The 12669-nt window shown below is 55.7% G+C and overlaps 4 protein-coding genes across 4 annotated transcripts; 3 read left to right on the forward strand and 1 right to left on the reverse strand.

Moving 5' to 3' along the window:
• Positions 1–160: 160 nt before the first annotated feature.
• On the forward strand, positions 161–3785 carry CABS01_05411 (cytochrome b5-like Heme/Steroid binding domain-containing protein; the record flags this gene model as incomplete). Its single annotated transcript, XM_060538781.1, has 2 exons — positions 161–982; positions 1035–3785. The coding sequence occupies 2 exons, from the start codon at positions 161–163 to the stop codon at positions 3783–3785; spliced, it is 3573 nt and encodes a 1190-aa protein (XP_060405043.1).
• Positions 3786–4270: 485 nt separating this feature from the next.
• Positions 4271–5434, reverse strand: CABS01_05412 (uncharacterized protein; the record flags this gene model as incomplete). Its single annotated transcript, XM_060538782.1, has 1 exon — positions 4271–5434. One exon carries the CDS (start codon positions 5432–5434, stop codon positions 4271–4273), a length of 1164 nt encoding a protein of 387 aa, XP_060405044.1.
• Positions 5435–6200: 766 nt separating this feature from the next.
• Positions 6201–8390, forward strand: CABS01_05413 (L-serine ammonia-lyase; the record flags this gene model as incomplete). The annotated part of the gene is made up of 1 exon (XM_060538783.1): positions 6201–8390. The coding sequence occupies one exon, from the start codon at positions 6201–6203 to the stop codon at positions 8388–8390; it is 2190 nt and encodes a 729-aa protein (XP_060405045.1).
• Positions 8391–10534: 2144 nt separating this feature from the next.
• Positions 10535–12520, forward strand: CABS01_05414 (D-lactonohydrolase; the record flags this gene model as incomplete). Its single annotated transcript, XM_060538784.1, has 7 exons — positions 10535–10816; positions 10900–11054; positions 11252–11445; positions 11530–11637; positions 11720–11929; positions 12012–12108; positions 12232–12520. 7 exons carry the CDS (start codon positions 10535–10537, stop codon positions 12518–12520), a joined length of 1335 nt encoding a protein of 444 aa, XP_060405046.1.
• Between the last annotated feature and the right edge of the window lie 149 nt (positions 12521–12669).

Below are 12669 nucleotides of genomic sequence, written 5' to 3' on the forward strand. Positions count from 1 at the left end.
ATTATATGCTTAATGAATCACGAAGTCCACGTATTTTGCCTCACACTTGGTGATCACTGATCTGGAACCAGTGAATTCGCCTTTCTCTTCATCTTTGTTGTAATAACACTACTTACCTATTATTTTGTTCATTAATACTTCTTTCATCAAGTCATTTGACATGTCTGTCTATCAAAGACCTTCAACGCCACTCTCGGCTCCCACTTCACCTTTACAAATTTCTTTTCAGAACAAATCACAACAAGATGTTATCAAGTACAAAAATTCTTCAATCTCTCTCAACGTACCCCAAGCATTCTCAGCTGGAGGCATCATCACGCCGCCGGAAACTCCGGCCAAAAAACAACAACACGCCACAAGCGGCTCGTACGCAACATTAATCGACTGTCCCATCTCCAAGGCCAGCTTCCTCCTCGCCCAGGCCTCCCTGGCAACGGCGCTGGCCGGGCGTACGTCATCGTCGACAGAATTCAAGTTCCGGGACCCCGAGGCCTTCGGAGCGGAGGCGGGAACGGAGACACGAACACGAACACTCCGTTTCGGCACGGGCCTCGATGGATGCTTCACCAGCACCAGGGGCTTCCTTGGATGTCAAGCAATGCCCCCAACCAACGTCATCAACCCTAGTATTCGTAATTCTCCAAGGAGCTTGGGCCAGGTCCAACGCTTGCCTGCGTCCTTGAAGGCGTGGGAGGTGGTTCATGGAAACTTGCCGCGCTTACTTCGAGCACGACGAGTGCGTCATGCTGTTGACGCTCTACGCGAGCGCGCAACTGGAGATGGTAGAGACGCGTGGGATACCTTGGAACAGCGTCATTTGGCGCGAGCGGCACTAGTTTTGAGCGCGCTGGCCCACGCTTACATGTTTGGCGAGGAGCAGGGTAAGAGCAAGGAGTGTGAAGGACGATTACAAGTGCCGCGCCATGTTCTCGATCCATGGGGGAGAGTTTGCACGGCATTGGGGAGGAAGCTGACAGGACGGGTAAGTTCACGAAGTGATATCTTTAAGAACTAGAGGAGCTAACTTGCCACAGGTGCCCGCCGACGACGTCCTCAACAACGCCATGGGGAACGCTGCTTTCAACCTAAGCAGCGCCTACTTTGGTCTCCCAGAGGAGCGTTTGTCCTCAGGTCTCCAAGGCACAATGGAGGGCATCTTCGCACCCGCCCTCTCAGCCATGGCCTTCGCGCAGAGCGGTGTGCTAGCCGACCAGCCAAACCAAGTCACGCACTGCCTCGAAAGCCTGGCGGCTACCATTGTTCAATGCGCTAACGTCTTCGAGGCCATGACCCTCCGTGACGCGGCAACCTTTGACCCTGTCGTCTGGATCAAGACGTACCCAGCAATGGGCCGTGCCGTGACGCCCGGCGAACTGGGCAACAGCGGTGCTGACACGCCGCTCTTCCACGCGCTCGACGTCTTCATCGGCCGCCAGGACGTCAAGGGAGACTTGACCAAGATGCAGAGCGACCGCAAGGCCACACTACCGGCCAATATCCGCGCCTTTCTGGATGCGCTTGGCGACAGAGCCGCGAGCGTGAGAGACTACGTCGCTGCGTGTACTGCTCGTGCTCCGCAGGGTGTGTCTTCAGAAGAGCAGTCGCAATACCGCCATCTCGAGGCGGCGTGGGACGGACTTCTGCAGATGTACGTCTGGTTCCTCGAGCGGCACCGCGTCAAGGCCATTGGCGTCACGGGCGTGTCGCTGAATACGGGGCGTCACTCGACGAGCAGTGGCGTCAAGAGCACCGACCAGTGCAAGCACGCCGGCTCGTCGTCAGCAGAGAAAGGAAAAGGAAAGCCAAATATGCGGCCGGAGGCTATGCTCAGCATGCAGATGAAGGCTGGCATGGCATCGCGACTTGGCGGCCGGCCTCTGTGGCAGGATGCGCGCATTCAGTCGCAGACGGTGTACGAGGGCAGCACGGTGGTGGAAGTGAAGCTGGATGCCAAGTTGCCGCTCGAGGCAGGCGATCGAGTTCAGGTCTGGCCGCCGAGGAAGAGGAGAAAGCTCAATCGGACTTCTGCGTATCAGCGACGGTTGAGGGCTTCTACCCCTCCAGAAGATCATGACGTGCCATCAGATGAGAGCGTCGAAGATAGTGATGACGATGAAGCTGAGCCGAGGTTCTACTCTATCGCTCGTGTGGCGGAAGATTCTACTGGGAAGGGAGGCATGACCATCACTCTGACAGTTAGTCAACACTCACCCGAGGGCCTCGTCTCCTCATTCTTGAGCAACGCCGCAGAAGGCACACATTTGCGTCTTCGCCCGTGGCCCAGTCTGCGTTTTCGCCAGCCACAGGACCTTTCCGTGCCTTTGGTTCTGGTTGGTCAAGGCAGCGGTATCGGTCCCTTAGTAGGCTTCCTTCACGAACGGGCGGCATGGGCTCAGCAGCGTCGGGATAGCACCGGCGACGTTGGCGAGCTGCTCCTCGTAATCGCAGCTAAAACACGCCGCCATGTCCCCTGCTCACTCGACAGCCTGGAACATCTCACCAGGATCTTGCCGTTGACTATCACCCTGGCCCTCAGTCAAGAGACACACCACTTCAGAATCCGCGGTGGGATTCGGACTCAGCTTCCTGAAGGAGAACGACGCTTGACGCATCATTTGGTAGAGCACCGGGATTCCATTTACCATCTCGTCAAGGATGAGGGCGGCCACGTCTTCGTCTGTGGCAGCTCCGACTTTGGAGCCACGGTGACAAGCAGTCTCGAGCTAGGCCAACCGCAGCAAGAAGACCAAGGTGTAAACTGTTTCGACGCCAACAACTACACAGATATTCCATCACCTCCCGCGCACTGGGACAGAATCCACCAGGATCTCTTTACCGCCGTGAAGAAGCCATCCAAGCCACATGCACCATCTTCTTCCACTACCACCACCACCTCCTCCCTACCCATCATCACCCCCTCCCAGCTTGCAGCCCACAACTCAATCACCTCAAGCTGGGCCGCCATCGACGGCACAGTCTACGACCTGACGCACTTCCTCACCATTCATCCAGGCGGGCCAAAGACTCTCCTCGAGTCAGCGGGTACCATCGCAGATGTGCGCTTCGCCGAGACGCACGGCGGGCCACACGCTCAGGAAATCAGGGGCTATCTGCAGCAGTACGCCATTGGGCGTCTACCTCCGGCCAAATGTCCCAGAGACCTCAGCACGCTTCAGATCACGGCCGCGAAACTGACGGATGCGCTGGTGAGGATGCAAAACGCCCTCACCAACAACACGGCCTTTGACGCGAGCCGCGGATCTGTGCCCGTTTATGTGTACGAGGATGCCTTGCTCGTATTCGCCGATGGTCTGGACGGCGTGATGGCCATCCTATCAGATGTTGTTGCAAGTGACGCGACCGGAGACGCCTCAGAGTTGAAGGAAACCGTAGCCAAGACGCAAACGCTATTGAGAAGGGCCTTTTCCGACCTAAAAGACGGTTGCAAACGCTATATGCAAGCCGCTGGCGCCAATGGCTCTGATTCTTTGCTTGATGAGAGCGAGAGTCTGATCCAGAGGCTACACCAGGAGCCCATCAACAAGATCCATGAGGTTGTCAACGCTTGCAAGAAGGGTCTCGGCGAGATTGAGTCGTGTGGTAGTGTCGAAATTTGGGATGTCTTGGAGGAGTTCACCACTACTCTCACAAGTCTTGCCCAGAATCTGCTTCGTGTCATGGCTCTGGCCGAGGAAACTGGTACCGGGGACGTTGAGCAACGAACTACCTGTCGGGAGGAGAACATTTACGCAACGCACTCTGCGATGCCGAGCGTTGATCTTTGAGCATATAATAAGCCTTGTTGTTTTTAGCGGTTTTCTTTTGAGCGTTTCTTGTTACATGTAGATACTCAAAGTCATCATAGCCTGTTCTTATTCTATTAGATCTGCGTTCCGAATGCATGTTGACCATGCTTCTCTTGGACATTATAGTGAATGTTGCCACCATCCACGCATACGCATGGCTTACTGCTTTCTGCCATATTGGAGATCAAGCTTTAATACTGGACGGGTTAATTTCGCGATGCATCTTTCCACACAGGTTGACCGTCACGATGTCTGAATACGCTGAGTGACTTCGATCAAACAACCCTCTTTGAGTCCCTTTAAGCAAGCTCCAAGTCAGATCTGGAAGAACGCACGAAAGGTGTTACTTGCCCTGCTACCAGTGTGTTTCTCAAATGAAAAACATGAATATGACATCTCGAGAGCCATAATTTCAGAAAACTGGCTATGCTGCGTTAAAAACTCAAAGCATATCCCCAAGATTCCTACAAAGCCCTCCCGACATACCTCCTCTTCCTCTGCCTCCTCGTAACCGGCACCCGCGGCTCATCTGGGCCCAACTCAATCAACCTCCGCCAGTGAAAATGCAGTGGATTCTCCTGACACGGCGGCACCATCTCATACCCGAACGGCGCCGCCTCCAAAAAGTCCAACGGTCCCGTATCCATCTCCGGCAGACTATTCTGGAACCAGCGCAACGAGACATGGAACCGCGACGGCGGCATCTTGAGCCGCCCAAACAGGTGCAGCGGCTCGAACCACTCCTCAAAGGGGGTGGGGTAGCGCGCGTAGTACGGATACGCCCAGATCCGGAGCTCCTGGAGGCGCGGGAGTTTGTCGGCGGCGGCTGTCCACGTGTCGACCCATTTGATTCTCTCGGCGAGGACTTCGTCTGCTTCCCGGTCCATGTATGTCTCGATCGGGGCTCGCCATGTGAAATGGAGTCTTTTGATGCGGGCTAGGGAGGCGGTGGGTGTGGTGTCGAGGAAGCGTGTGAGGGCTTCTGTGTTGATGAAGGAGAAGGTTGTATCGTTGTAGATGGAGTCGATGGCTTCTTCGCGCATACGTTTGCAGGTGAGAAGAGTTGCAAGGAACGGGCTGAACTCCTTCACTAGAATCTGACGGCGTTTATCCTTGGAGGTCTCACCCGTCTTCTCCCCCTCATCACCGTCTCCGAGTGAGAGTTGCTGGAGTTCCCGGAGAATAGGCGGCTCCTCCTCACACTTCCAGTGATTACACCACGACGAAACAATACGGAAACGCCAATTTTGAATCGCCTCGCGTTCTTCCTCGGAGCCGGGTCCCACGCCATCTTGCAAAGTCGCTGGGTCCGCAGCCGGCGTGTTGAGTACGCGGGAGAGCTCGTCTTCACGGACATCTTCGGCGTCCAGGTCGGCGATGCACGGGCAGTGAGATAAGGGCGCTAGAGCGGATGCACTGGATTTATACACATGCTGGATTGATCCGGCGGCTTGCCATAAGTGGCTGTAAATGTTTTGGCGAATCTCGAGGGGGAGAGATGAGAAGAAGGCTGATTGTGGTTGTGGGTGAGGTGCGGATTTGGTGGCGGCCGTTTGAGACTCATGCACGTCTGTAGTCTCAATCTCGGGTAAGTGAGAATCCCCGCTATCATTTTCCGGTTCAGCCATTGTATGCGATTGCAGAATGAGACGATTTATGAGGCTGAAATACTCAGGAATAAGATGCAGTGAGTAATATCGCACCAAGGTGAAACTACCCGAATCTGAGGTGAGATGTTGCGTGGCATCAAGAGCGTTGACCACCACCACCACCAACACCCCTCCTCCGATCCTTTGGTGAGGGACCTCCCCGAACAGGCTTAACGTGGCTTACGACATTGCACTCATCCAATAACGATATGGCTGGTCCTGAATACGGGTGCTTATTGCATGAAGTTTCCTCTCATTCAACCAACAACTCCTTGAGAATACCTACCTACCGATGCAGCCATCTCACTTGTGCGCATCTTGCGATGAACGACAATGTCGGCAGTTTCAGCGAGAGAGACAACAAGGTTTTCCACGAGCAGACAAGAACATCACCAAACCATTACGTTACCCTGATGCCCCTCGGTGGAGTTTACAAATCTACGGCGAATGATTGGTCAATGCGACCATCTGTTTGTGTGTCTTACCCCAGACCATCGGGATCCGGCTGCCAGGGATGATGAGCGGCAGCACCGCCAGCACCGCCAGCATTCTTTTGTATCTGTGCTCTGGGCTCTTATCTCTTTCTCAGGGCAACCCCTAGACCGCCTTGTCAAACGCAAAGTTTACAAATTACCCATCATCAAAAGTTGAAAACTTCTTCTCCTACTACCCAGTCGACGTTCCGAAAGTTCAGCACTCACATAGTCATTCAACTGACCGGCGTTGCTCCGTTCCAGCAACAGCCATGAGCAGCCGTCCTATCCAGCGGCTCGCCCAGCTGCGTGGGGCATCGTCATCGGCTCGACGCGCTTCAACGCGGCTCGCCGGCCCCAACTACACCACTCTCTCGGCCAACAACCCGACAACTCGGCACCAGATCCGACACACTGGGAGAGGCCCAGCAGCAGCAACAGTATTCACAGGTCTTCAGTCAACGAGGCTATTCGGAACTACAGCCCAGCGCCGCAATGAATCCGCATCCGGATCTGCAGCGGAAGATGAGGAAGATGCGGGAAGCTACAGCGAGGCGGACCACGAGCACGCCGTGATCTCGACGTTTGATCTGTTCTCCATTGGCATCGGCCCTTCGTCGTCTCATACCGTAGGCCCCATGCGCGCCGGCAACATCTTCGTCGCCGACCTAGCAGAAGCGAACCTCCTGCACAAGGTCAACAAGATCCGCGTCTCCATCTACGGCAGTCTGGCGCTCACGGGCGAAGGCCACATGACGCCCTCGGCCCTGCTTCTCGGCCTTGAGAGCGCCGATGTGGAGACCGTCGACACGGCGTACGTGCCGGAGCGCTTCACCGAGATCAAGGCGAGCAAGAAGCTCTTCTTGGGCCAAGGTCTCTCGGATGGCAAGGGCAAGGAGGTCGCGTTTGACTATGAGCGGGATTTCGTCTGGGAATGGGGTCGTAAGTTGCCCATGCACAGCAACGGCATGCGGTTTACGGTATTTGATGAGGAGGGCTACGTCTTGGCGACCAACGACATGTTTAGCGTCGGCGGAGGGTTCGTCGTCAACGGTGCGCTGTCTATCAACCCGGACGCATCGCCGGCATCGTCCTCGTCCATGACGCAGGTAGAAAGTCCGGACGGCGAGACTGCCGGGAGACATCCGGCCGATTTGGCGGAAAACATGTTTTACAAGGAGATTCGCCGCTCCGATGCCGCGGGAGACCGTCGGACGGGTGCCGAGGTCAAGCCCCTGGACGAAGCAAAGGAAGACCCGATGCTGCTCGAGGGCGCTCAAGGAGACGTACTCTCCCCCGTCGCTTCGACGTCCGGAAACGGCGTCGATGAACATGAAGGATCCGAGAGCTCTACCGGCGAGCCGTCTGGCCCCCGGTACCCCTTCCGCGACGCAACCAGCTTGCTCGCGCTCTGCCGTAAGCACAACCTCACCATCGCCCAGCTCGTGTACGAGAACGAAAAGAGCCACGGGTACACGGACGAGGAGATCTACCACAAGCTCTTCAAGATCTGGCAGGTCATGGACACGAGCATCCTCGAGAGCGTCCAGGCACCGCTCGACACCAAGCTCCCCGGCTCCCTCAAACTCCATCGCCGCGCGCCCGCCCTCTACCGGAGGCTAACCCGAGGCCTCTACTCCACCGCCGGCCACACCTCCCCCAACCCCTTGGACAAGGCCACCGGCGAGAAGGCCTCCCTCCCCGGCTTCTCCTCCGCGTCCACCCCGGCAACAATCAACAAATCCAACGTCCCCGGCTTCAGCGTAGGCCGCCGCCAACCGCCGCGGATCCTGGGCTCCCTAGACCACCCCATCACCCCCTCTCCCTCCCGCCGCACAACCTTTCCCACCATGGACTACCTCACAGTCTACGCCATCGCCGTCAACGAAACAAACGCAGCCGGCGGCCGCATCGTCACGGCCCCCACAAACGGCGCAGCGGGCATCATCCCCGCCGTCCTCAAATACACCATCGAATTCATCTCCGACGACCCGGAGCGCGACATCCCAACCTTCCTCCTCACCGCCGCAGCCATCGGCATGCTCTACAAGCGCGGCGCCACGATCTCCGCCGCCGAGGGCGGGTGCATGGCCGAAGTGGGCGTCGCGTGCTCCATGGCGGCGGGAGCCTTTGCCGCGTGCATGGGCGCCAGCCCCGAGGCCATCGAGCAGGCGGCCGAGATCGGCATCGAGCATAACCTCGGTCTGACGTGCGACCCCATCGGCGGACTGGTGCAGGCGCCGTGTATCGAGCGGAATGCGCTGGGCGCGATCAAGGCGATTTCGAGCGCGAATTTGGCGTTGAGCAGTGAGACGGGGACGCAGAAGGTCAGGCTTGACGATGCGATTCGGGCGATGAGGTTGACGGCCAAGGGCATGCGGAATGAGTTCAAGGAGACGAGTTTGAGTGGTTTGGCGACGAGCGTGCCGTTTAATATCCCTGTTAGTGTGCCTGACTGCTAGACTTGGGGATTCGAGACCTGAAGGATTTGCTCTTATGAATCTCAAGATGGGCTGTCTTTGATTTGTTTGATATGATGATAGACTTGGGAATAGATTTACGGCCTTTCGGTGGAAGAGAAGCATCAAACGGGGTTCAGGCTTGAACCACTACCATGCCTTGATTTGCGGGCTTGTGTCTTCATTAGGGAAACAGGAGTCGTCCAGTTCAAGAAAACAGGAATAGAGGAGTCGCGGTCAATCAAAATGCGGTGGTACCTGACACCGGCATGCTGAGTCTGGGCATGAGCTGCGAATACCTTCTAGAATATTTGGGAGCTACTTTCCGAAGAAGCTATCCGAGTCACAGAGACCCACACATGGGTCAGACCAAAGACTTGCAAATGCTGCAGATTTCAACCAACCCCGGCAAGAAACATCCAGCCAAGAACCCAAGATCCTGAATAATGAACTACGATCAGAGAGATGAGAACTGACAAAAGACATTCCCATCATGCTGGTACCACGGCCAAGCTTTCATCACGACGGAAAAACGCTGACGATCCCCCCGCAGACGGGCCTTGAGGTCTCTGGCGTAGCCGACCGTCAGACGAATCACACGGCAACTTGGCCGAGCGGTCTAAGGCGCCAGACTCAAGTTGCCCAACAAATGGTAGCTTCCCTGTAAGCGGGGCGCATTCTGGTCTCGAAAGAGGCGTGAGTTCGAATCTCACAGTTGTCACTCGTTGCTTTTTGGTATTGGGCTTCATGGCTCTCGTCACGATAACTCCCTTTTGCCTCTTTCTTTTCTCACGTCTGTGGCGTATGTCATGCAACCGGAAGAGTTTTGGGTGTAGCCAGCGAACTTAACGTGGTATGGCACCGTGTTATTTCCTCTCATCAACTACCCGGCATTGCTTCTTGAGCATCGGGAGTTAGTTGACTCAAGTATCTTTCCAACCATCCACACCCATGGTTCGTGAAAAGAACTTCCTCCAGAGGATTCAACCTTCTTTCTGCATGCTTCATGGAATAATGATTGACAAGTATCCCTCCCGTTCTACCCGCTTTTCCGGTCTTCTCCCCGCGCGACGGACACACATCGCAACGACGTAAACTCTTTTCCGACTCATGGGTTCGTTCCATCATGCAAACAGGGGTCTCCGGCCACACCCACCCACCCCCCAGAGCCCCCCAAAACCAAACTCAATGGGGGACAAGGAAACAAACTTGGGGCTACCGCCAGGCTGCTCAAAGTGTAGTCTCCGATTGATTGCGCTCTAGGAAACATCGTGAGCTGTAGCCATTTTAAGCTTAAACAGTCGTCCTTAATCACCTACTTAGATCCAAATAGACTACTGATCACGACTGCCGGTGAGTCAATTAATGGTTATTAGGAACCGAACCGGCCTCCGAGCCGGAGCTCGGGGATGGCCTCTCGCCCGGACCTTCGTGCCTACGGATATCCCCTCCCCTCCCCTGCCAAGTCTCGAATCCATCGTCAACGACTGGAGCTCTGGCGTCATCTCCGCCCTTTGAAGTACCGGATCATGGATGGCATGGTAGTAATATCGAAGAGCAGTAGATCATCGAAGCCAGGCCAGCCCAGGTCCGTTTCCCGCCCTGCGTTTGTAGCTTCTGGCTTTTGCTGTCTCTTCCCCGCACCCCGCATCGCACCCCGGGTTCTTTACCGTGCAGTGGTTGCATCCTTCACCTCGACGTTTTGTTTCTCATCTGCCATCTTACTCAGGAATCCGTGTGCCATCCCAGGATAGCATGCATCCTGCGGTCTTTGAGCCGGGGGGGTCAGATATGGACAGATGCTTCAAGTACGACTCAGGCATCGCAAGGTGGACAATGTGGAGGAGGAGGAGGACAACTGCCGTTAATTCCCTCGGACAACCCGGGTAATCTCCGCCGAACAGGACAGTCCGCCCTCTCGGTGTCCACCGCGGCCACTGCCCAGACTTTTCTTGGAGTCTAGTCTAGTCTTCCTGGGATCAACATGAACAAGGGCCCAAAGATGCAAGCAAGCTAACCACGTCCTTTACCCCTCATACTACTACCTTGCTTTGCGCTTTACGTACATCTCATATCGGTATCCGTACCTTGCGCGCCAGTATCCGTACCATCGGTGAAGACTAGAGTCAAGGACGGAGAAGAGAACCATGGACTTGGCGCCGGGGTATAAATCAATCCTCGCCTGCAATACCATCCCACCCTTAACCACCTGGTCGTCGTCGCTCCAGAATACCTCCGTCATGGCCTCCTCCTTCTCCATCGCCGCCAGCTTCGCCGGCGCAGCGAGTCTTCTCCTCTCCTCTTCGGGAGTGCATGCCCAGGTTGCTGCGGCCCAGAGGGCGCTCCCCGCGAAAGCCCAGATTATCGACCAAAAGAGCTTCAATGTCTTGGAGGTCGTCCCGCCTCCGTTAGAATTCAATGCTTCTTCGGTATGTCACCCGGAAGTCGCTTTGCTATGCGTGATGAAATACAATGAGTGAGGATCGAGACATTGACATGATGTTTGTGTTAGGAATTCCTCTGGCCGGGCGTCACGCATGAATCTCTCACTGAGAAGCCATTCCACATTTACGACCCGGAATTCTACGACATCATCGGTAGCGACCCGTCGCTGACTCTCATTGCGACCTCAGAGACGGATCCCATCTTTCACGAGGCAGTCGTATGGTATGCCGAATCCCCTCCGTCATATCACTCACTCATACGCACCCTCACTCACTCACTCGCTCGCTCACTCACTCCCTCACTCACTCCCTCACTCACTCCCTCACTCACTCCCTCACTCACTCCCTCACTCACTCCCTCACTCACTCCCTGCCTTAACCTCACTTATGAGTAGTAATCAGCTAACAAAATCACCAAAGGTACCCCCCAACAGAAGAAGTCTTCTTCGTCCAAAACGCCGGACCCCCAGCAGCAGGAACCGGCCTAAACAAGTCCTCCATCGTCCAAAAGATCCGCCTCGCCGACGCAGAGGCTCTCCGTAACGGGTCCCTGGGTACCAAGGAGGTCACCGTCACCACCGTCCCCTCGAACCCGCAGGTCATTAACCCCAATGGTAAGGACGACCATGCTCGCATCCACCGTCTATATCCCCCTATCTATCCCGACCTTATCAAATGACCCAACTAACATGGAACAGGTGGAACAAACTACAAAGGCCAAATCATCTTCGCCGGCGAAGGTCAAGGCGACCGCGTACCCTCGTCGCTGTACCTCATGAATCCGGTGGAACCCTACAACACCACAAGTTCGTCCAAACCTCCCCTACTTTCCCTCCAACTCTTTTCCCTCCGAAATCTCAAAAAGCTAACCATCCACCCAACCTCAAGTCCTCGTAAACAACTACTTTGGCCGCCAATTCAACTCCCTCAACGACGTCGTCGTCTCCCGCCGCAACGGCGACATCTACTTCACAGACACCCAGTACGGCTACTGGCAAAACTTCCGTCCCGCCCCGGGCCTCCCGAACCAGGTGTACCGCCTCAATCCCACCACCGGAGCCTTGACCGTTGTCACCGACGAGTTCGTGTCGCCTAACGGTACGTTTCCGGTTTTCCTGCCGGAGTTTCTCGGCCTAGATGAAATGTTGAGTTGCGAAAAGGCTGACTTGTGATACGCCAGGCATCACCCTCTCTCCGGACGGCACCTACGCCTACGTAACAGACACGGGTATTTCCCAAGGCCAGTTCGGCACAAACTTTACAAAGCCAGCCACAGTGTACGCCCACATCTTTTCAGGTTTTCCCTCTCTCTCTTCTTCCGCTCCTCACCTCCTCTCTTCTCGAACCCTCACCACACCCCCCCTTCCCAAGCATTAAACGCCATCTAACACCCACCACAGCTACCGCTTCGAAGTAAAAGAAGACGGCACATTCGAAAACCGCAAAATCTTCGCCCACACGTCCGCCCGCCTCCCGGACGGCGTCCACTGCGACTCCAAAGGCAACGTCTACGCAGGCTGCAACGACGGCGTCCACGTCTGGAACCCGTCCGGCAAGCTCATCGGCAAGATCTACACCGGCACCACGGCGGCAAATTTCCAATTCGCCGGCGACGGGAGGATGGTGATCACGGGACAGACGAAGCTGTTTTATGCCACGTTTGCGGCGTCGGGTGTTGCGTTGACGTGAGGTGGGCGGTGGTGATGATGGATGGTCGGGATGAGAGTGGTAGTGATACCTTGAATATGATCAGGTATTAATGCATACAGCTAATTGGATACAAACCTTCGATCTGAACAACCTAAGACCTAGTAACCCGACGAAATCTCGAATCAAAT

This window comes from Colletotrichum abscissum, assembly GCF_030869225.1.
Source record: "Colletotrichum abscissum strain IMI 504890 chromosome Unknown Scaffold_11.1, whole genome shotgun sequence".
Lineage (NCBI taxonomy): Eukaryota > Fungi > Ascomycota > Sordariomycetes > Glomerellales > Glomerellaceae > Colletotrichum > Colletotrichum abscissum.